The sequence below is a fragment of the Panthera tigris genome, chromosome C1, assembly GCF_018350195.1.
Source record: "Panthera tigris isolate Pti1 chromosome C1, P.tigris_Pti1_mat1.1, whole genome shotgun sequence".
NCBI lineage: Eukaryota > Metazoa > Chordata > Mammalia > Carnivora > Felidae > Panthera > Panthera tigris.
Genome location: NC_056667.1, coordinates 141,760,604 through 141,785,115, shown reverse-complemented (window position 1 = coordinate 141,785,115; position 24,512 = coordinate 141,760,604). Strand labels below are relative to the sequence as shown.

The following is a 24,512-nucleotide window of genomic DNA, read 5'->3' as shown; positions in this document are numbered from 1 at the left end:
ATTCTCACCCAAGCTTCATCACCTATAAATCAACCTTGCATTATCTGCAATTTAAAAAAGCTTATTCTGGGGCGCCTGGGTGGCTCAGTCAGTTAAGTATCTGACTTCGGCTCAGGTCATGATCTCGCAGTGCGTGAGTTTGAGCCCTGTGCCCGGCTCTGTGCTGACAGCTCAGAGCCTGGCGCCTGCTTTGGATTCTGAGTTTCCCTCTCTCTCTGCCCCTCCCCCGCTCACGCTGTATCTCAAAAATAAAAACATAAAAATTTTTTTAAAAAGCTTATTCTGAAATAACTGTGGAAATGAACCATTTGAATGGCTTATACCAAAGCACAGCCTGAAGTAGAAGTAAACTATTATTGCTGGAGTGTATTTATTTTACATAATAATCTGCAAAACTGTAATGTAACATACATGCAAAACTTCATTTCCAATAGACTTGCAAAGAATGTCGCAGGAAATAATTCTGAAAGATCTAAAGTCTATAATCTTCTCTCTGTTAAATTCAAAGAATCAAAACACAGAGGGCCTAAATAACTGGCTGGGTGTTAAACAGGTATGTCCAAAGAACTAAAGCTGCAAAAGAGCATATCTGATATCATTCTGCCTTGGAGATGAATCCTCTTATTCTAAGGTACTGTACAATTATGCCATTCTAGGAGTAAGGGAGAATGCAATACAGTTGTACTCGCTAAAGGCAAGTCGCATGCAAAACTCCCAGAAATGCTTAGCGTTGAGATTCTCCCAACTTTATTTTCCGGAGTGGATTTACACTCCTGGTCCTGAAGTCTAGGGATGCAGGACAGAGATACTCAGAACACCTAAGTGCAATGAGGGGCGTCAGGTGACATCATTCCAGTTTCTTGTCCCTTCTGGAGCTGAAGAAAGCACAATGAAGCAGCTTCAACTAACCAGGTGCAAGACTTCCCTGAGAGATCCTCCAGGATCCCAGGATACATTACTTGTTCGCAAGTTCCTGATTTGCCAGGAATTGTTACACACACAACAGACCAAGCACTATCACTGCATCCAAGCAAAGAATTTTAGGATTGTTATTAATATCCGAATCAAAGACCGTCTGTCCTGCTTCTACTGATAGCAGCTCAAGTACTAACCAAGGCTCCGCCCATCTAAACCTCAGTCTCTTAATCTGTAATGATCAACAAGGAAGCTGAATTCTTTGGATATGATTCAGCCTTTTGGTAAAGTGTCCAAAAGCCTTAAAGCTAAAATGTTAAATGGGCTCACTTACCCAATATGGTTGGTTCTTAAAGAAATTTCCAGTTCTCTTAGCACTTGTGTGGATTCTTGAACACGCCGCCTGAATTTCTGTAATTCAAGAACACATAATCTCACAAAAAAGATTTCATCAACTGCTGTAACTGCCGCTTGTTTAACACAATATGAAAACATCTCTGCTCTTAAAGTGGGCTTCTCTTGCATTTCCTTTTGCAAAGCACACAAATTATTCTCATCATGAAAATTAGCTTGTGCAAAAGGACTGAAAAATTACTTACATCATATATACTAGGTGCCTTTGAGTAAGTACATTATTTTTCCCTACCCTACAATATTCACCAAAATACCTAAGTGTTGGGGTTCCCTTACCCACTCCCCCCCAGTTTCAATGATTTCCTAAGACTCCCTCCTAGAACTCAGCGTACAGTTGTCCTTATGGCTAAGATTTATTGCACACTAAGTAAAGGGAAAGGTGCACGGGGTCAAGTCCAGAAGAAAACAGATACAAGCTTCCAACAGTCTTCTCCCAGAGGAGTCACAAATGATAGTATTTGTGAAATGCCGTCCACCAGAAAAGCTGTCCGCCAGCGTTTTTATTGAGAGCTGGTCACTTAGGCATTCTCTGCCTAGCACATACCACAAGTCCAGACTCCCAGGAAGAAAAAAGAAGGCAGTCAGCATAAACTGTATTGTTGGCATGAACAGTTTAGGCACAGCGAATCCTTCTTATCAGGGAAAGTTATGAACTCTCCTGAAATGCAAGTTCCCAAGTGCCAACTAAGAGCCACCCTTGCAAGGTGGTCTTTCTAAGGCAGCCATCTCAGGACTGTTAGGTTATTTTCTATAGAGTGTAACATTTCCCAAAAGTCAGCATTCAGAGTTACCTCCACCTATGAGCCCTCATTTGGAAGGTCCCTCCTACTTTTGGCATGTCCTTCCTCATTCCCTGGCCAATAAAAACCCTACCAATCCTTCTAGAACCCCCTCAGGTCTTTATTTCTTCAATGAATCACCCTCTGCTAGTAAATATATGCTTCTTTATCCTCTTAACTCTAAATAATCCCCGTGTATCACTGAGTTGCAATGCACATCCGTTGTCAGGAACACGATTTCCTCCTGAAACATTTATTTAGAGTAACCAAAGTCTTAGGCCACTCTGGAAGTAGGACGTTTGATACACCATGCCTTTTAAGAAGAGTTCTATGCTCTCTGTGCTACAAATCCAAACCACTTGCATGTTACACAGTTTTCAAGAAAAGGCTGTGAGAATTCTAGCTCAGGATATTAGGGACCCTTCTCCTCTGTTACCACAACTGTGGTGGAAATAGGCTCATCCAGTTCCAAAGACGAAGGCATCCAAGGACAGGAAGGAACGGAGGAGGGCTGGAAAGGGAGGATGTGCGGTGGACAGATCCAACCCCTGCCATGCCACAGGAAGGACCTGGTATCCCGGTGAAGACTGGAAGCCTGCTCAGCAAGGGTGGACTTCTGTTACCTTCTTCTCCTTTACCCCACCTGCTTCTCACCAGGGCCCCAAGGAAGCCAACAATCTGACGGTTTCCTCTGACTGCCATTCTTAAAGAACTCCAAAGACCTTCTTGGTTTTTAGAATCTGGGTATATTGAGATGAAATTAAAGCATCCCCAAAACAATGAAAGAACTCCAAAGACCTTCTTGGTTTTTAGAATCTGGGTATATTGAGATGAAATTAAAGCATCCCCAAAACAATGAAAAAAGAGCCACTCCCCTCTTTTGTCAAGAAAGGCCTAAGAAATGACAGAAGAGTTATGTATCAGTTGGAGGGACATCCAAACCCGGTGTCTCCTGAAGAGCTTTCCAGCAATGAGGACCGCTGATGAGGCAGAGTCTACAGTCACACAGCTGAGGAACCCATTCCCAGGCCTGCTGGCTGCTCTGGAGAGGCCATTCCCATGTCAGAGTCACAAGTCTCAGACTATCTGCATATGTGGCCTTTTAGAAAGCAACTCAGCGTTCCCCGCTTTGCTTTGTGCACAGTTCTGACTCGTTCCCCGTGGCCTTTGCTGGTCCTCAGGGAAAGCTCATCATCAGCCACAAGGGCACCCTGTGTAGCACCGAGGACACAATAGGGTATAAAGAGGATCCGCCGAAGGGCTAAGAGGCATACATCAAAATAGAGCAACTCCATCAAAACACCAGGAGATACCAGGAACGACAACAGTAGCAGATAACATTTCTCAGGCATTTACTATGGCAGGCACTACAGTTTTACAACTGCATGGTAACAGAGAAAACCAAACTGACTTTGTCCCTGTATTATATTCTCTCGAGGGCTGTGTAACTGTCAGCGGGACTCGGGACCATGGAGAAACCTTGACATCCACCTCTCTAACACATAGGAAATGACTGTTGGCACTCTGCGTCACGAAAATGTATTGAGAATGCTTCAAGACACCACACACAAAAACCATGTGCTTGTGGGGAGCAGCAACAAGGAGCCAGGTACCGTCAGTGAGTAGTGTGGAACATTCCCCCTGGCCCTCTCCACTATAGGCAGGCCCAGGGATGAGTTCAGAGGAGCCCTGGAAATCCACGCAATAGGTCTCATTTCACAACTGCACAGCCTGCAGAGAACCACACTCCTTTCTTCATGGTCTTTTCCCACGCGACATATGAATGCACCTCCCCAAATCACACACCAGCACCGCCTGATATTCAATGAGGAGGCTATTTTGCAGAGTCCTGGTCACAGAGATATAGAATTTAGGCTCTTCCTTCCCTGCCCTCCAGGATTTCCCTTAAAACTACTTAGCAGAAAGTCTAAACAGAATATGCTTAAGAAATGTTCTCACAAGACAGCAAATTAAGTATCTTCTATTCAATGTGAACAAAAGATAAATGAGTTAAAGTATTTAAGCTCTCCAGACACAGGTTAGGGAAGACAACTCAGTCTAGACTGTTTGGCTAAAATTGAAAATCCCGATTTGAAATCTTCCCTTTTCCTCACTGTAGTACAGCTGAGAATCTCAAACCTGTTCTAACTGCAAGTCGTGCCTTATTCCAAGCAAAATTTCCTCTTTCCAGGCTTTAAGCATGAGAATTAAGTTGAGTGGAAAAGATCATTTCCTACTGCCAGCTCCTGACAGAAAGTGCAGGGGTGGATGATTCAACATCCATTTTATCTTTTTCTCAGCAGAATGACTGATCTTGAAAGGCAAGGCACAGACCAAAGCAGGCCACTCAGGTGAACACATGGTCCGGTATCTGGTCAGGAGTGAAGGTCAGCCCACACAGATATCCTCATCTTTGTCCTTTATGAAGTTATTTGCAATGGAGCAAAACACTCTCTAAACAGCTTATTTGTTTTACATTCTTTGCTTAGCTCAGGAATAATGGTTCCAGAAGAGAACTGGGCCTTTTCCAGGAGAAAGCCACCTTTTCTCTCCAAGCATCTCCTTCTTACAGAACTTGAGGATGGACTCAGAGAAGCGTTCTCAAGGAGTGTTCTTATCCTCTCCTTTTTCCTAAGAATCTGAGAAATGTTGACGTAATTGGGAATGGAACTTGCTGTAAATGAGAGGAGCACTCAGTCTACGCATAAACACCAACGTTTCTGCCTCACTTAGCAACATGAGGGTTCCTAATCCTAGGGTCTGAGCCACCGCCTGAAGGTTTATAAATTAGGGAATTTCTTTTTTTTTTTTTAATTTGTTTTAACATTTAATTTTTGAGAGACAGAGATAGAGTGTAAGTGGGGGAGAGGCAGAGAGGGAGACACAGAATCCAAAGCAGGCTCCAGGCTCCAAACTGTCAGCACAGAGCTCGAGGTGGGGCTCGAACTCACGAACCATGAGGTCATGACCTGAGCCAAAGTCAGACGCTTAACTGACTGAGCCACCCAGGCATCCCGAAGTTGGGGAATTTCTGAAATTATTTCTAGAACAGAATCTTAGGGCGCCTCAGTGGCTCAGTCAGTTGAGTGTCTGACTCGCCACCCAGGCATCCCGAAGTTGGGGAATTTCTGAAATTATTTCTAGAACAGAATCTTAGGGCGCCTCAGTGGCTCAGTCAGTTGAGTGTCTGACTCTTGATTTCGGTTCAAGTCATGATCCCAGGGTCGTGACATCGAGCCCTGTGTTGGGCTCTGCACTAGGCATGGAGCCTGCTTGAGACTCCCTCCCTCCCTCTCTCTCTGCCCCTCCACCACTAGCATGGGCACACACACTCTCTAAAAAAAATAATAATAATAAATAAAATTAAAAATAATAAAACACAATCTTGCTGCCCCTATAAAAAGAAATAGCCAAAAAATTCTCCTGGTTTTTTTTGGGTTGTGTTAGGCAAGAGGGGTGGTGCCTTCATCTAACCCTCTGTAATCTAATGAAACTGAAGGTTGCTATATCCTTGGAAAAGGAGACAAGAAAGAGGGGACAGACTCATTCAGGGGGACTGACAGAGGCTCTTTTAAGAAAAGAATGATGCGTGAGCCATATTTGTGGGGTGGGGATATTATGATACTTTGGCAGATACATTCTTAGAAGAGGAGTCTGCACCACAGTCAAGTCACATATGGCATCTAGCTGACAGTAAAGGTCTATAGTCCATCACCCCTAGATTGTATTTCTTCTGCTTGTCTCATGTTAACCACAGGACAAAAGGTCAGGAAACTTCCAAAAGGAAGTAAAAGCTGTTCTCATTTGCTCGATTTTCTTGGATGGGGGTGGTGGAGACGTTTAGAGTGGAAGCAGAAGATAAAAAGATTTGAAAAGAATTACAAGAGCCCTAGAAACAGTGGGCAACTAGGAAAAGTGTGCCTTTCTTCTCTCATGAGTCACACACTGAAACAGAGGGAATTCAGCTCAAGTTATTGTTGCTGCAGCCTTGAAAGCAGGAGTTGTGGAAGGTCAACCAAAAAACCAGTGCTATCTGGTGAAGAGTGCCTGTACCCATCTTGAGCGAGGACAGCTCTGCCCTGAGACATCCCAGGACCGATCCCAGCCCGCTGGGCTGTGCCAGGCTACATGCTTTACCACAAGGCATCAGTTTAAACCAATTGTGTGGCTGCACAAAGCACAGCTTGTTTGTAAAAGGAGAGAGTCAGCTGAGAACGGAATCAGCTATTCTCTCTCTACCTTCTTGGGGCCAGGGGCAGGGTTAGGCCCGGGGGAAGCTGCTAATAGCATCAACACAGGATATGAGCACACAGCTGGGATGACAAAGCCACAGTGATTTTTCAAGGCCTCTGGAAATGCACCAAAGCATGAAAGACAAGTATTCCCTTTGCTAAGCCCGCTTTCTGAGGGGCCTTAACACCTCTGGACTCGACTCGCAGCCCTGTGTGATTGGAAACGGCAGTGACTCAATAACCATCCGAGGTACATGACTCCCATCTCAGGAAAGCACTTTTTAACACCTCCTTACACGAGAAGGATGGCTTTCTTCTTTGTTTCCTCACGGTGGCTGTCTTGCTGGAGGCTCAAGCAGAGGCTATAATGCAGAGGAAGGAAAGTCCCCTCCGGTGCAGGAGGTGCCCGCTCACCAATGAGGAAGGGACAGCAAAGAGTGCAAACAAATCCATCTTACCTTCCTGGTTACAGCTGGATCCAGATAGCCTTTGAGCTTTTGAATGTATGTATGGGGAGGATTCTTCACCTGGAATCGTTCCTGCAGGAAGCACAAAAGTAAAAAGCATGAGGGCTACGAAGGTGTGACCACCCACCCCACTCAGATTAATACTGCTGATCCACGGCTGACATGCGTTCACACTTACTAGTGTGACCCTGCAGATGATCTTCATGTACTGATGGTTTTGAATCTTTAGAGTAAATGTTATTATCCTCCCTTTGCAAAGAAGAAAACCGAAGCTTAGAGAAACTCAGTCGACACAGCTAGTCAGTGTTAGCAGTGGATTTGAGCCCACGTCTGCCCTATTGTGGAGTCAGTACACTATGTCTTCAGTGCTCCGCTGCTCTCATTCTAGAATGATGCTTCACGCAACGTGTATTCACGTCCTCTTTGGGTAGTTCTTCCGTCTACTGCATATTTTTTGGACTATCTTCAATGTTGGCAAATAGTTCTTTTGAACGTTATTTTTCAAAAATACCAAAAACTTGACTCAAACTGGATAAAACTAATTTGTTTCAAAAATGAGGAATGGGTCAATCGCTAAGAGACTCAAGTGAGTGTATCTTTGTATGAGTACATATGCACGTATATAATCATTAATGGGTTCCCGAAGCAGTTCCAAATTAGAAAACCTGGAAATATTTGTAGCAAAAGCACGGTCACTAAAATAAGCATATAATATATATAATATATATTCCAAGGTAGTATTTGAATGCTGATCTGGGATGGGTCCTGAGAATCGGCATTACTAACAAATGGTATACAGATGCTATGGATGGAAGCACACTTTGAGAAACTCATGCCCATGTGTATCAGGTATTACAGACCATAAATGTCCAAAGCAGAATAAGCAGCAGTAAAAAACTGGGTAAAACCCAAATGCCCACAAACTATAAAATGGATGAATGCTTGTATTATGTTCATATAATCGTACATTATATTCCAATGAAAATGAACAAACTGTACCATATTCTCCTGTATGGATGGATCTTACAAACCTGATGTTGAGCCAAAAAGAATGTGACTTCACTTCTATGGATTTACACAACAGGCAAAATTAAATTTTAATAGGGACATATACATAGGTGATTTTATTTATTGATACATACCTATACATCTAGGGGATGGAGGAAGAGATGATGAGCATAAAAATGACAGGGGATCAAAGTGGGGGAAGGGAAATTCCAAGTGACCGAAGAGGCCACCAGGTTCTCTCTCTTGACCCAAGTAGTAGTCATACAGGTGCTGACTTTATCCTACTTATTGTGTTGTTCTTAGGTTTCACAACTTTCTCTAGACGTATGCTACCCTTCACACACAATGAATCAGCACTAAAAGGAAAAACTAAGATTTATCATGAAATCAAAACAATTCTTATCAGGGCCTCCTCCAACGACAACCTGAAAAGATGCTTTTCTAGTAATTCTTTTTAACCTGATTATTGCTTATGCCACAATGGAGTTTTAGTATTTCACAACACTGACAACTGGCCAGCATGTTCAAGCATGTGTATTTCCAACACAGGGAACCACAACATCCTTCCTGGTCCACTCAAGTCTTCTTGCTTACAGATATAGAAAAGCCTTTCTAAAGATCATCTCATTAGCGAAAACATACATTTTATTGTTATTTAAAATGATTTAAAATAGATGGAAGGGACTTGTAGTGAGACAACTGTCCATATTTCCCCTTTATTTAAAAATGATCAGGGGGCACACCTTAGTGGCTCAGTCAATTAAGCATCCAACTCTTGATTTTGGCTCAGGTCATCATCTCATGGTTCATGAGATCAAGCCCCACTTCAGGCTCCTGGGATTCTCTTTCTCAACATAAATAAACATTTAAGAAGATGATCAGGAGACATTTTAGAGTAGATGAACTGATTCTCAACATAGCTGTTAACAAAAAAGATCAGCATAATGTTTGTAATTATCCCCCCTCCCCGCCATTTTCCAATCTGCGAGCAACTTCTAAATAACAATTCACAGGTATTTGACATCTCTAGTGCCATGGAATAGTCTATGTATAAAGTCCTTTTTCTTTTTCTGTTTTTTTTTTTGTTGTTGTTGTTGTTTTTAAATCACCATCACTTCACTAAGGGGCCAGATAGGACCCAACTGCCATAGGGCTTTAACAATAGCCCAGCTAAAGACTAAAATAATCACAAAAAAACTCCAAAAAATGAAGTGATAAACCATCTAGAAGCCAGTTACTATATCCAACCTTATGTATGACAATAGATAATGCCAGAGATATATCAGGATATCAGAAAAACTTACTCTTTTTAATAATACAATCCAATTATCCAAATTTAAAATTCCTATGGCCAGTAACAACTCAAACTGTGTTCCGTTGTGCTATAGCAAATACCTCCTACCTCTAAATATAAGGTCCCTAACACAGGAAACTCAACATTAAGTTTACTCTGACCAATGTGGGATTTACCTGAGGACCGACATTTAAATCTATGGACAGTTGCTAACAGATGTCTAATGATTGTTCTTTTACATAATATCTTCACAACAGAAGAGCTGTATTTTTTCCTTTAAAACAACAAAATCTGGTTGACTAGCACATGTAACATATTGTCATCCACTCAATTAGTGAATCCCATTTTTGACAGTCAATATATGCACCTTTCCCCATTTTCTGCTCAAGACTGTCGTGATCCAGAGGGGCTTTATCAAATATGCATTTATTGATCCTGTAAGTATTTCCTTTTAATTATTCCCCTGAAATTACAGAAGAAGTCTGTAATTAATACATACTTTTCCCAATGCGCTTACAAAAATTTGCTGTTGTTACACAGTTTTCATTTGTTTGAATAATTTACTAATCTATTTCCAAAACAAAACAAAACAACCACAACAGAACATAAAGAAGCCTGACGCTTCACAACATAGGAGGTCTACATTGTATCTACTACTCAGAAAATTCAAGCCTCCATCCAGGGATTTAAATAAAACTGGTATGGAGAAAGAATACAAAGAAAGCCCCAGTCATTTTCCTAAAACCTGGAGTTGTCTGTCTAATCTCAAAAGGGGCTACTATTTGATTTATACATCCAGCATCTGGCTCACCAAACCTCTTCCCCCCGCCCCCGCCTGCCCTGTGTCTTCAATATGGCCGTTTGCACAGTAAAAACATTTGGGTAACTACACTGGAGAATATCAGCACCTCGCCAAAACACATTTACTTTGAAGGACATTGGAAGGATTACTGGCATTGTATTTATTTAAATTAACAGTTTTTTCCTCTAAATATTAGAATTTTGGGTTTTGCACTGAAAGCCAAAAACGCCTTGGCTGGCAATTTTCCATCATCCTCACCTCCAGGTCTGCTTATCCCATGAGCAATTTTCAGTAACTAGTTCCGTGCTTGCCCAACATCACACTGACACGAGTAGCTTAATGACTTGAGTCCCATTATACAGAAATATTCTTGGGGATAAAAGTATTCTTTAATCATGGTGATTTGTCAATATGAACTGATGTCATTTGGAAGAGCTTTTAAAATACTAATTTCGGGGTACCTGGGTGGCTCAATCAGTTGAGCATCTCACTCTTGACTTCAGCCCAAGTCATGATCTGAGGGTCATGGGATCAAGCCCCGCAGTGGGCTCTGCACGGAGCATGGAGCCTGCTTAAGAGTCTCTTCTCTCTTTCTCCCAGTGCCCCTTTCCCCTACTCATGCTCTCTAAAACAAAAAATATATATAATAAAAAAATAAAATCCAAATTTCCTTCAAAATGTCTAATTATATAACATGACCACCATCTTGACCTCATGCCATTTATCTCTTTGTGTGATCAAACTTTCTTCATGATACGTTTCTGGATGGGAAATAACAATTGCTCTGGGGCTTTTTAATCATTCCCCAGAAGCATTCAAAGCAAAGAGTGCACAGTTACCTCTTAACATTCAGGACACCAGGCCACAAAATGCACTGGGAGGGAACAAACCTTAGGACCAGAGAATCTTTCTCCCCCAAGGAAAGGCAGACTGCCATGTGCAGTGCCTCATTTGGATGTGTCTGGAGTCTTGCAAGCTTGACACCCTACGTTCTACTCCAAATGGACTTTGAGAGCTTGTTTGGAGGCTGTAGCAAGGGAATGCAGCTACTTATACACTTCTGACTGAAGAAAGGCACTCCTCTATCAAGGATGGTGCTCTTCTTAGACCAAGAGCACAACTTAGGGAGGGACACACAAGGAGTGGTGAAGGATTAATGGGATGACAGATGTCACAGCCAGGTCACCTTCACATCCAAGAATCACAGAATCCTCATTAAGCTGCTATGTCAATTGCAAGTATTTTAATAAATTAGAGACCTAGGAGTTAAATTTCTCCAGTAATGATCTCAAAATTTCTTCTCCCTGCTAAAAACGACTTTATTAATGCAAACCCAAGAAGACAATTACCTTTCCATCTGGGGCAGTGCTTTTTGTGTCTAAAAGATTGTTGACTTATCTTTCAGTAACACTTTACAGTTTGCCATATTCTTTAAATCTCTTATCGCACTCAAGCCTCCCTTTGTGGTAAGTAGATATTAACTCCATTTCATAGATGGGGGAAGTGAAGTTCAGAGATAAATTATCTGCCTTAAATCAGACACACGCGCACACACACACACACACACACACACACACACACACACACACACATCAGATCAAAGATTCAAACTCAAGCTTTCTGACTCTCTGATCCTTGTTCTACTATACCACAGTAAATGTGCTTATCTAGCTTTTGATAGAATAAAAGCTTTTAAAAGGGTAGAAACATGTTCTATTTGAGTTCCAGTACAAGAAGAATACTTGGCACATAGACTTAATAATGTTCAAAAAATTAAACTTCTAAAAATTGTATACAAGTCACGTCTCTCATAAATTAGGGGTCAGTTTTTAAAGTTTAAAAGCATGTAAACAGATTGTCAACACTCTGTACAGGGCACATACCCAGTGGGTTCTGTGCTAGACATAAATTAGCTCAAACTAATGTCACGGCTAAAGGACATTTGTGGATAAACCTGTATGGTATCTCTCCTGGTGTATCTCCTAATGACTTCCATAATTACACATTTCTCACTAATTCAATCTACTAATGCTTATGCTAGCTAGCCTCCTGCCTCCCCTCACTGGCCACCAGGAAGGTTACCTTGCCTATGCAGAGGCCTGCTCTGCAGAAAAGGAAAAGGCAAAGCATTTATTGGATTCCACTTAATAACTAAGGTTCAAGACTAAGGCAACCCAAATCAGAAAACCAGGCCATTCTTAAAGGAACTCAGTGAAGGGGCTGGGCAGGGATATACATACTGGGTTAATTAAGGAAGTCACAGTCAACAGAACTCATCAGCTAGGCTACAAACATGGCCTTTTCTCATTAGACACAGACAGGCAGCCTTAGGTTCTAACCAGCTGAACTGTTTCTTTGGAACCTTCCTCCATGCCCTCCTTTCTCCATCTAAACCTAATAAAGTTTGTCATTGAAAGCCTTTCCACCTAAGAGTCTGGAATTGGGCACTCCACTCATCTAGCAAAACATTTCTGGTCCTTTGCATCCTCTCTATCCATGTGTATAATTACATGAGAAATTACTTAATTGAGGTTAATTTGGTGTCAGCTGGACTTACAACAAGCATGTCAGAGGCATTTCCACTCCATAAATTGGATAAGCAGCTCCAAAATCAAACAGAATTTCATTCAAGTTTATCTTACACCTTAATATTCTGAAGTTAAAGGAAAGAAATTATAGCAAGACATCTGAAACTCGAGGCAATCTCTGGGAAATGAATGGCTCATGGGGGGACACACTTACTGCCGAGTTTGTCCCCACGTCGGGGACTGTCACAGGGTCATTGGCTCTATTTCGGTAGTCTATTAGCAGAGCTACATAAACTGCTTAAACACCCTTAGGGATGAATCAGAGGTCACCATCATTATGCCGTTATTAATGTTTTATTATTCTGCTCCTACAGTAATTTTTAGATAGTGAAAATTTAAAGGACTTTGCTTTTACGTACATAAGCTCACTACACTTGAATGATTTTTCTTCCCAGAAGCTGAAAATAGTTGGGCTCCCTTTCCCAAGGCTGAGTCAGCAAACTGTGGTCTCTAAATGAGCCATAATTACAATCACTATCATTGCCATTAGTGTGTACTAATTTGCAGCATTTAGCTTGGTGCTAAGTGCTCTTCAGAGCTCTGTTGACAGGAATAATCCAAGTCCTCAAGGGGTTTACCCTCTAAAAGGGATAATGCTAACGTGAGTACACAGGGAGAAAAAAAGACCATAATAAAATACCATATTCATATTGTATATAGGGGCATCTGGATAGCTTGGGCAGTTAAGTGTCCGACTTCGGCTCAGGTTATGATCTCATGGTTTGTGAGTTCAAGTCCCGTGCCCGGCTCTGTGCTGACAGCTCAGAGCCTGGAGTCTGCTTCGAATTTTGTGTCTCCCTCTCTCTCTGCCTATTCCCCTGCTCACACTGTCTCTCTCGGTCTCTCAAGAATAAACAAACATTTAAAAAAAATTTTTTTTTAATATTGTTTATAGACAGAGATGAGTTACAAAGTACAGCAGAGGCCAAGAAATAGCACACGTATGTATGTGTGTGCGATGGCGTGGGGGGTTGCAGAGGGGTGCCAAGATCTGAATCAAGGCTCCTAAGCAGGAAGGACTAAGGTAACTCATAACACCTCAGCTCTCACAGGGCCAACCATTTATACGACTAAAAACAACATCTACACAAAGAGATCTAGCATCCCCCAAGAAATCAAGAGTACCAGAGTCCCCAAGGAAATGTATATTCCATGTTCCCCCAAAAAGACAAAAACAAATTCTGCAACTTCAGACAGGCTATCAGACTCTCACACCTACAGAAAGTACGGGTATGAAGAAAGAGGACAATTTAGAGAAAATAAGGAAAAACTATTAAGACTCTAGCTACTCACAATTATAGACGATTAAGAAGGCCAGTTGAGACTCTAATTTTGTGTAACCGCTACCAGAGGCAGTGAGTGTCAGCTGTACTCCTACTTAGAAGGGTCCCTGTGGTTATCACTGGAAGAAAACTTTTTGCTAAGGAAGCCGCTGCCCCTGAACACCTTAAATCTTGCTATCACAAGCAGGTCTCTCTTTCCTGGCACTAACATGAAAAATACCAAGTTTAAAAAATTTTTTGATCCTTTTATTATTTCATTCATCCAAAACACATTATGCAAGACACTGTGTAAAAAGCACAAAATGAGGGGCGCCTGGGTGGCTTAGTTGGTTAAGCATCCCACCTCAGCTCAGGTCATGATCTCATGGTTCACAAGTTCGAGCCCCACGTCGGGCTCTGTGCTGACAGCTCAGATTCTGTGTCTCCTTCTCTCTCTGCCCCTCCCCTGCTCATCCTCTGTCTCTGTCTCTATTTCTCTCAAAAATAAATAAACATTAAAAAAATTTTTTTTTAACACAAAATGAAACAAATTCCATTCCAAAGCATTAAATCTGATCTGTGAGACACAACAGACATTGCTGTAATACAATCCTGAATACGGTAAGAGCCATATGTGATCCTCTGGAAGTTCAAAGAAAGGTATGGCTTCTTCCAACGGAGAAGATCAAAGGAACTTCACTGGAAAAAGTGGTTTTTGAATTGAGTTTTAAAGGGCAGGCAGCATATAGATACCCTGGGTCAGTGTGAAAGGCAGGAGACAGAGGAGTTTTCCAGATGGGGGTACAAGGAAACAAAAGTAGAGAAGCATGGGAAATGTGCTGGTAACATCATGGGTTTAGCTGGGTTCCAGTAATACAGTTTATGAAAGATAATGGCACAAGAACCTAAATGTAACTTGGAACAGAAAATGGTGGATGTCAAATAATCATCTCATACGAGACAACAAGAGACATATGAGAGACATATGAGACAACAGGAAGTTAATAAGGGGTTTTAAATAGTGTAGCAACATACAGTTAATACTGTACAACTCTTCTTTCTCCATCTGCCAACTTTAAAAGCTGGCCATTTCTGCACTAAACTAAACTTGAAAAATAAGCATGTCAGATTCATTCCACAGCCATAGTTTCTTGGAGAGCCCTGAAGCATTCTTCAGCTCTGAATATGAAATCATTTTCCTGGTCGGAGAGGAGAGGACAACTTTCCAAGTGTTCCATTACAACCCTCAGACTGAAAATAACTTTTAATGAGACTTTTCCAAATAATTTCCTTTATTTAGACTAGCAAAAGTTTCTTCTAGTTCAACAGGTCTTTTCTAAACAAAACATCCTACAATTCATTCCTTAATAGATGATATTAATTGAACTTATTTAATCCTTTTCATAGTTCATCATTTTTTCCCCACTTTAAACATTGTTTTAATTAAATTTGATAGTAAGGTCATACTTCTAATAAAGTTTATTATCTCATGTTGTCCTAAGCAAAGATTGAACCCTGACTGCGCTGGACATGTAGCAGTGTTAAGCAGAGTTGTAAGTTGAGGATGTAAGAACTGGACAGAGTGATGGAAGGTTAGATTTATACTGGAAAACCTTAGAAATAATCTTCATTCTCTCCCCTCATGAGCCAAAGCTTTTCCTTCTTTTAGACTGGCATTTCTTACAATATTTACTACCAAAAACTAGCATTTAAAACAATCGAGGATGCTTGTTCAATTGCAAACATTCTCCTGACACAATCCACCAGATACTCAAAAATCCACAGTCTTAAATTCCCCACGTAGCTCCTCTGTACAGTCAAGCTTATTAATTGCTTTAGATTGTGGTTCCTCCTTTGGATACTTGAATCCCTCTCTTTACTCCGTCTACAAACAGAATGTGCATATTCCTGTTAGGCAAAGACTTTGGAATGTTTTCAGTTATGTTTAAAGATACAGACTTACATTATAAGACTATAGTTACAACCTATGATTTCACGAAACTTTTACAAAATCCCTGGAGAGTACTCTTCCTCTAAAAACTGCAGGGGAGTATAAACAAGCCTCATTGTTTCTTCATCTGAAAAATGAGAAGAATAAAACCTTTCTCTTCCACATACTACATATTCCAGAAACCTTACTTAAGGATGCCTTCTCAAACAGGATTCACATATTGAAGCGCTTTTAAAAGTGTCCAGGGCTAACCATTTATCATACAAATAAAACATGGGGAGGAAAAGAAAAGTAAAGTTTTGGTCCTGAAGTGGGGGGGGGGGGGGGGGGGGAGCAACAGCGGCCTTTAATTTCTTGCAGAAACCATTAGATAAAGATTTAGATAAAAGTACTAATATTTCTCAATCACTCAAGAATTTGAAAGAATGGCAAACTATTTTTAATTTTTTTAAGTTTGCTAAGTTTTTATTTAAATTCCACTTAGTTAACATACAGTGTAACGCTAGTTTGGGGAGTAGAACTCAGTGATTCAACACTTGCATAGAACACCCAGTGCTCATCACAACTGCCCTCCTTAATCCCTGTCACCTATTCCTCCCATCTCCCACCCACCTCTCCTCTGGTACCACCAGTTTGTTCTCTATAGTTAAGAGTCTGTTTCTTGGTTTGCCTACCTTCTTTCCCCACCTTTGCTCATCTGTTTTGTTTCTTGAATTCCACGAGTGAAACCACATGGTATTTGTCTTTCTCTGACTTCTTTTGCTCAGCAGAACACTCTCTAGCTCTATCCAGGTTATTGTAAATGGCAGGATTTCATTCTTTTTTTTTTTTTAACGTTTATTTATTTTTGAGACAGAGAGAGACAGAGCATGAACGGGGGAGGGGCAGAGAGACAGAATCGGAAACAGGCTCCAGGCTCTGAGCCATCAGCCCAGAGCCCGACGCGGGGCTCGAACTCACGGACCGTGAGATCGTGACCTCAGCTGAAGTCGGACGCTTAACCGACTGCGCCACCCAGGTGCCCCAGGATTTCATTCTTTTTTATGGCTGAATAATATTCCATTTTGCGTGTGTGTGTGTGTGTGTGTGTGTGTGTGTGTGTGTGTGTGTACACATCTCACTTCTTTATCCAAGAATGGCAAACTCTTATGTTAAGGATTTCTGCCTACAGTTTATACTAATTGGATTCTCTGAAGTTTCATTTGCCCCAATTTAAACAGTGTACAACCACATTGTTACACAGTTACATGGTTCTGAGAATCTCAAGAGGTGTGTGCTACATTGAGTGAATTGTAATATTTGTAAAGGGTATCATTTATAAAAGGGAACCCTCAGAGTAGATGGCGTGGAAAGACCAGGAGAAGGAAGCTGCCTTCCGCTGAAGTCAACAAGCATCTGACACATGCAAGGAAAGCATCCTTATGAACAGAACATTAAGGACAGAAAATTGGAAGCCAAGTCATTAGGTCTTAATCATGCCCTTACCACCTGCCTCCATTTACTTTAGGACTAGACTGAAGAACCAAGCTCAGAATAGTAAACTTCAACATTTACCCAAGGCTGCTGTTTGCAGTACAGAAGCCGTGAAGATAGTTTTCAAGTACAGGACATCATTTTGGAAATGCAATGACGTACCATAAACCACCTTTCTCTACATGGGTATCAATGAAGCAGTAAGAGGTTGTTCAAAAATAGTATTTCTCTAAGAAAAAGACTGTTGTAAATTATTTTCTTTAATTTATCACTTACAAGAGCACTAAAAATCATGACATACTTAGGGATAAATCTAGCGAAATACATGCAAGACCTGACTTCAAACCATTTCTGTGAGATACTGAAGACTTAAATAAATAGCAATGCCATGTTCATTATTCAGAAGAATCAATACTGTTATGATGTCAGTTCTCTGGAAATTCACCTACAGAGTCAATGCAACCTCAGTCAAAATCCTGGAGGGTTTTTCTTAGAAATGTACAAGTTAATAGTCAACTTTATATAAAAATGCAAAGGAATTAGAATAGCCAAAATAATTCTACAGAAGAGCCAAGTTGGAAAATTCACACTACCTGATTTTAAAGACAGTAATCGAAATTGCCATATTGACAAAGGATAGAAACAAAGACCCGTGGAACAGAACAGAGAGCACAGAAACAGGAACCACAAACATATGGTCAATTGGTCTTACAAAGATACCACGGTAGTTGATGAAAAAAGAACAGTCTTTTCCACAAATGATACTTAAACAGCTGGATATACATATGGGGGGGGGGGCACAAAAAGTGAATCTCCAGCCTTACCTCATCCTATGTACCAAAATTAACTCAAAACCGATCACAGACCCAAACATAAAAACAAAACCTTAAAATTTCTAGAAGAAAACATAGAAGAGATCACCTTTGTGACCTGAGTTTGGGCAAAGATTCCTTAGACAAGCCACAAAATACTTGAACCGCTTAAATAAAAGATAACTAAATTCGGCTTCATCAGAAAACCTTTTAGTCCCTGAAAAACACTTTAGGACTATGAAAATTGGCAAGACATAAACTAGGAGAATATACTTCCAAGATATATGTCTGATAAAGATTTGTATCCAGAACATATGTATTTTTTTAACCTACAGTTCAATAATAAAACAATCCAATATTTAAAAATATGCAAAAAATCTGAACAGATCCTTCAGCAAAGGTACACAAATAACAAACAAGCATGTAAAAAAATGCTCAACATCATCAGGGAAATGCAAATTAAAACCAAAGTGAGGTATCACTAAAACCAAAGTGACGTGTTACTATATATATATATATATATATATATATATATATATATACACACACACACACACACACACACCCACCCATAAAAATGAGTGGAATTAATAAGACTGCCAACATCCAAGGGTTGGTAAAGGATTTGGAACAACTGGAACTCTATTACAGTGTTGGATGGAATGTAAAATGGTACAGCCACTTTGGAAAACACAACTGGTGAACTTTACTATATGTAAATTATACCTCAGTAAAGATGATCTCTCAGTAAAGATCAAAAAACAGTATTTCAAAGTAATTGGTTTAGATTCATTTATTTACTTCATTACCGAGCACAGCTTTCCTTTTAAAAAGTTTTTCTTGGGGCGCCTGGGTGGCGCAGTCGGTTAAGCGTCCGACTTCAGCCAGGTCACGATCTCGCGGTCCGTGAGTTCGAGCCCCGCGTCAGGCTCTGGGCTGATGGCTCGGAGCCTGGAGCCTGTTTCCGATTCTGTGTCTCCCTCTCTCTCTGCCCCTCCCCCGTTCATGCTCTGTCTCTCTCTGTCCCAAAAATAAATAAAAAATGTTGAAAAAAAAATTTAAAAAAAAAAAGTTTTTCTTGGTATTTTTTTTTTTTTTACTTGCTCCAACTAGAAAGAAAACCACAAGCAAACATGCCATCAACTTCATCAGTTAACACTTTTGCAAGAAATAAAGCACTCTGAGGGGGTCCTATAAACCTCTTCGTTTTTCAAAACATTTACATCATAAATCACTCAAAGAATTTAAAATTCTAGAATTTGTGTCACAGTTTTTTTCACCTAGGTCTCAATTACCTCCACACCTCCAACTATTACTGTATCTTCACTGTCATTTCATGAGATTTAATCCACCATCTCCATCCAACCCTCCCCACCCCCCCCCCCCACATATCCCAGTTTCCTAGATACAGGATTTACCTTCTAAGATAAAAAACAAAAAACAAAACAAAACAAACAATGTGTGCTAACAACCTGAAAACTGAATCTTAAAAGTCAAGTTTCCCTTAGATATTTTATGGTTTGTCCTTAGATCTTCCATAACTTCAAATTTAACACTACAAACCCAGCCTCATGTCTCTATAATCAGCCTCAGGTCTTTCTTGGCATCCTCAGATCACAAGATTAAAGCCAACAATAGTTTCAACCTGTGATCATATGGTCAAAATTAATCTTTTTTTTTTTTTTTTTTTTTTTCTTTAGTCATTAGGTCAAGTTCTCAGACAATGCTTGAACAGGCTGGGCTGAGTGGAAGCTAGAAGCAGTTCCTCTGAAACCGGTCACTGTTGAGGACACTTGCTGAATGTGATAGATATAGAACATAGTCCTCAATCTATTACAAGTGTTCAGTCCACTGGGTTTTAGATGGGACTTGGAAAGTTATACCTGAAAATATAAGCCAAGTAGTTGTGTCAAGGCTCTTGTGAAGATAACTAGTGGTGGCCTTAAGGGTAACCAGCATCTCCCTAATGATGGTATTTCTAGAACCCGAAGATGCTACTGCAAGGCATCGTCTGGTCCACCAAGTGGACGTAGAATATACGCAGTCTCCACCCCCTTAATACAGCTCTCCATTCCTTACAAAACCTGAACCATATTTCTTTAACATTTATTTATTTTTGAGAGACAGAGACAGAGCACAAGCAGGGCAGGGGCAGAGACAGAGGGAGACACAGAATCTGAAGCAGGCTCCAGACTCGGTCAGCACAGAGCCCGATGCAGGGCTCGAACCCATGAACTGTGAGATCATGACCTGAGCCAAAGTCGGACGCCCAACCGACTGAGCCACCCAGGTACCCCAACCTGAGCCTTATTTCTAATTCACTTTCTTCCTATCTCCCTGCACCCAAGTCTAATTAGAAATCAAAACCAATTTATATTTCTGTATTTCAGTGAAATCATCAATATGCTGTTTTACTACTCTAACAGAGATAAACACCCACAGACACCTCAATTCCCCCATGACTTCAAAAAAATAACTTCTTTTAAAACACGTAAGGGGCACCTGGGTGTCTCAGTCGGTTAAGCACCCAACTCTTGATTTTGGCTTGCGTCATGATCTCAGTTCATGAGTTCTAGCCCCACATCAGGCTCTGTGCTGATGGTGTGGAGCCTACTTGGGATTCTCCGTCTCCCTCTCTCTCTCTGACCCTCCCCCACTATCAAAAATAAACAAATATTGAAAAATAAATAAAACACTTAGTTAAAAGTTCATCAAGATCCGCATGAATGACACACAAGAGTAGGAGAGAGCATATGGGCTGAAAGTTCTGTTACATATCTAGTCATTCCAAAATTTACTTTTAAGATGGTATCTTACCTTTTTCAATCCCCTACCCCCCCTTTTTTTTAAAAGATTTAGCACTTAATTTTCTGAAGCACTATGGTCATAGCATCTAGCACATCCTTCTTCTCAGTATATACTCAATGAATCTTTTAATTAACAAATGGATTGATAAAAAGAGCCACAATCACACTGTGATCAAGGTCATCCACTGGCACTAAAAAAACAAAACAAAACAAAACAAAAAACAACTTTTCCAAACCATTATGGTACTTTTTAGTATACAGAAATTTTGTTTTTTTTTCTTTCTTTCTTTTTTTTTTTTAGGGTCAGCTCAACTACTTGCTAGGTCACACTTTTCTTTTCTTGTGAAAGTTGATCACACACATATTTCCATAGCAGACATTATGAGTTACCGTTCAGGTGTTAGAACAATGCAGTGTTTACGTTACCTAGTAGAAATTCTTGGCTAATGCACCTTAATTAATAAGTCACTTAAATTATTTTCTAAAAGATGGTGTCAAAGGTCAACCTCAGCCTACCCATATGCGTTATTTAATTGCCTGTATGACTCTTCAGTTCCTAGAATGGCATTTCCAAGTTTACAAAAGATGTTGACACAACAAAGTTCACTTCAAACAACATAAGGAGTTGTCTAAGACAACTCGGGCACCTAAGTCATTTTAAGGGGTGTTGGGAGGAGGATTCACAATTCCTTTTTATTACCAGGCAGGAAGGCAGGTAATATGATGTTCATTCTGGCAGAAGATAACCTAAAAGCTTGAAATCAGATGGAACACCCTGGGTTTCTTATTTTGGCTGTTGATGTTGAACAGCACTTCCAACCAAGCATTTATAACAAGCTGCCAAAAAGGATTAGTTTCAAAAGGAGTAACTCACCCCTTCTACCTTCTATTTTCTGCCCCCCTTCTTAATCCCATGACATAGGCCAGCATCTTTTTTCCCCACTACAAAAAGCCTAGGATAAAGAGAACCTCTGGTAGCAGAAAAGATGTAAACTCCCTTCTAGGTTCAGATTCAATTTTCCACAACTCTGGAGATGCTACATGTGAAGCCGTTCAACAGAGAACTGGCATCTGCTCCCCTGACTGCTTCACCAGTGGTTTAGAATCAGACACCCAGAGTCGATCTCAGTGGAGGAGAAACTTTGTTTTCAGGAAGTAAACCGAAAGAAAACTTGCTTTCTGCTTCTTTTTTTTAATTTGAGGGGGGGGGGGGAGAGGAAGAGGAAGAGGGAGGGAGGGAGGGAGAGAGGGAGAGAAGGAGAGAGGGAAAGAGAGAAACTTAGTTAAGCAAGCTCCATGCTCAGTGCAGAGCCTGCCACAGGGCTGGAGCCCGACAGGAGCTCGATCCCACGACCCTGGAATCACGACCTGAGCCAAATCAAGAGTCGGGCACTCAACTGACTGAGCCACTCAGGCATCCTAAAACTTGCATTCTTTTTAACAGTGGCTAACTCAGTACCTTTCTTCAGATTTGGAGACTTCACAATAAGGAACACAGTCCCTTTAAAATCTCAAGCAGAAGACCGCCCGAAGATAAAATTTGTTGGTTCGTTCATTTGTTTGTTTTAAATCTGACAAAAAGACATGTCCCATAGCCAGTTCATGTCCGGCACACTGCTGGAACTCAGAACCAATTTATTTTGATACCAGAAACCATTCGACACAAATGATTTTCCAGACTGAAAGTATTACATGAGGCACCTGTTTTGGGAAAACTCAGATCCATACTCTCGCGGTTTTCTCTCTTCATTCCCTTCTCTTTACCATTAAATACGTATTCAATGAATAAGTTACTGAATACATCAATAAAAGCAAGCTTTAATACTAAACATAGCCTAGGACAAGTGAAACTATCAGACTATCAAAATTGATAACCACGGCAGAGACCTGCTTTTACTAAGCATTTTTCTCTTGGTGCAAATATTTAGCCAGCCTACAGTTCTCATTCTCCTTTGCAGGTCTGGCCAATGAAGTAAAACTGCACATGACTCAGGCTACTTCCAAGCCTGGTTTGGGAAACCTCCCAGGTATGCACCTGCTTGTTTGTTCTTCCTTTGATTGGAGACAACCTCAAGGCAAAGCTGAAGCTCTATGTTGAAAACACCTTCACCTGGGTCTGTGATTAACTGTGTAGAATGTAACCCCTGAAGGTCAACAGCACCAACTTGGATTGTTACATGAATGACAAGATTATGCAAATCATCACACATCGTGGTATATGTAGCTGTTTGAATTGTGGCCTGCAGAAAGATAGGTCTAGGCGCTAACCCCAAACAAGTGAATGCAACTGTATTTGGAAAAAGGGTCTTTGCAGATGTAATAAAGTTAAGGCCCTTGAAATGTGAGCATCCTAGCCTACCCAGGTGGGCCTTCAATCCAATAATAAATGTCCCTATAAGACACAGAAGAGGAGTAAATAAGGGGAGAAAAGAAGGAAGGCCATGTAAAGATGGAGGCAGAGACTGGAGACATTCAGCCACATGCCAAGGAATGCCTAAGAGCCACTGGAAGCTGGGAGAGGCAAGGAAGGATTCTCCCCTAGAGCTTTGGTGGGAACATGATCCAGCTGACAACTTGAGTTTGGACTTCTGTCCTCTCTAGAACTGCAACAGAATACTTTTCTGCTTCTTTAAGCCACAAAGTTTGTAGTGATGTGTTATGGCAGCCACAGAAAACTAACACAGCATCTTTTTGTCACTTTAACTGGAAGTTAATAACAGAGAAGGTATCTCTATCAAGTGACTTAAATCAGAGTACTTCCTGCATCTTTGATAGGATACATTGTAGGGACATGAAACTGCAAAAAAAAAAAAAAAAAAAAGTATCCACTCAGTAATTTTAGTAACTAATATTTTGGTTAGTAAGGATATCGGTATGTTATTTTAAAACATTTTTTACATTACAGAAAACACAAATTTATGTTATGATTCCAACAATTCAATATAAAAGTGATAATTATAAAATCAAAGAAATTAAGTAAATTAATATTTCAAATTGACTTGGAAATATCAATATGAACTCATAATTATTACATATATTTTGAAGGTCTAGGCTCTCATGTTTTTCCCTCTAATATCACCCCACACTAAAAAAAATAGGGCTCCTTAGAGAAACATCTTATTCTAGGTCCAGGACAAGGAAGGTACAAGTTAAGCCTAAGAGATGGGTTTTGCACTTGTAAAGTACAAAGCTTGTAAAACAAGCTCTCAAGACTTAACAGAGTCACATCAAAAGGGCACAGGAACCAGCATGAAAGTGTCCTCATACATCAAAGTACTGATAACACGAGCTTCAAAATAATATTGTATTGGCTGAAGTACACGGACTATGAAAATCCGAGTTCACAAGGATACTCTTAACAGAAAGCCAGAGGGAACTCATTTGCCACCTTTTGAGGTATCTTTTCAACTAAATCTTTACTTTGAAAAATGGCAAAGGGAAGGAAAGAATTCTAGGCATAATTACTTCCAGGGTAAACCAAAACCCAGCTGAAGGCTCTAGTTGCTGGCTTACCACAGGAGGGAAATGAAATTATAAAATCATCTTTGTGCAATTCCTCCAGAAAGCGATGCAGCATAAGGTATCAGTTGGTTTTACACCCACCTGGCACAAGGCTGGTAGGTATCCAGACACATATACCGTGTGAAAGCAACATACCACAGATTCCTTTAGGCTCAAGGGAAAAAAGAAAATTATAGGACAGACCAG

The 24,512-nt window shown here is 40.6% G+C and overlaps 1 protein-coding gene across 7 annotated transcripts in view; it reads right to left on the bottom strand.

The window, feature by feature from the left end:
* The window catches only part of FMNL2 (formin like 2), a 312,996-nt gene that overhangs the window by 98,365 nt on the left and 190,119 nt on the right, over positions 1-24,512 (bottom strand). For all 7 annotated transcript variants that reach the window (XR_006220721.1, XM_042994450.1, XM_042994446.1 and 4 more), the window contains exons 3-4: positions 6,799-6,879; positions 1,250-1,326 (exon numbers count right to left, since the gene is read on the bottom strand). Coding sequence is in view for 6 of the 7 variants with exons in the window: in XM_042994450.1 (XP_042850384.1) it covers positions 1,250-1,326; positions 6,799-6,879 (158 nt within the window). In the remaining variant the exon portion in view is untranslated. The remainder of the gene's footprint in view (positions 1-1,249; positions 1,327-6,798; positions 6,880-24,512) is intronic.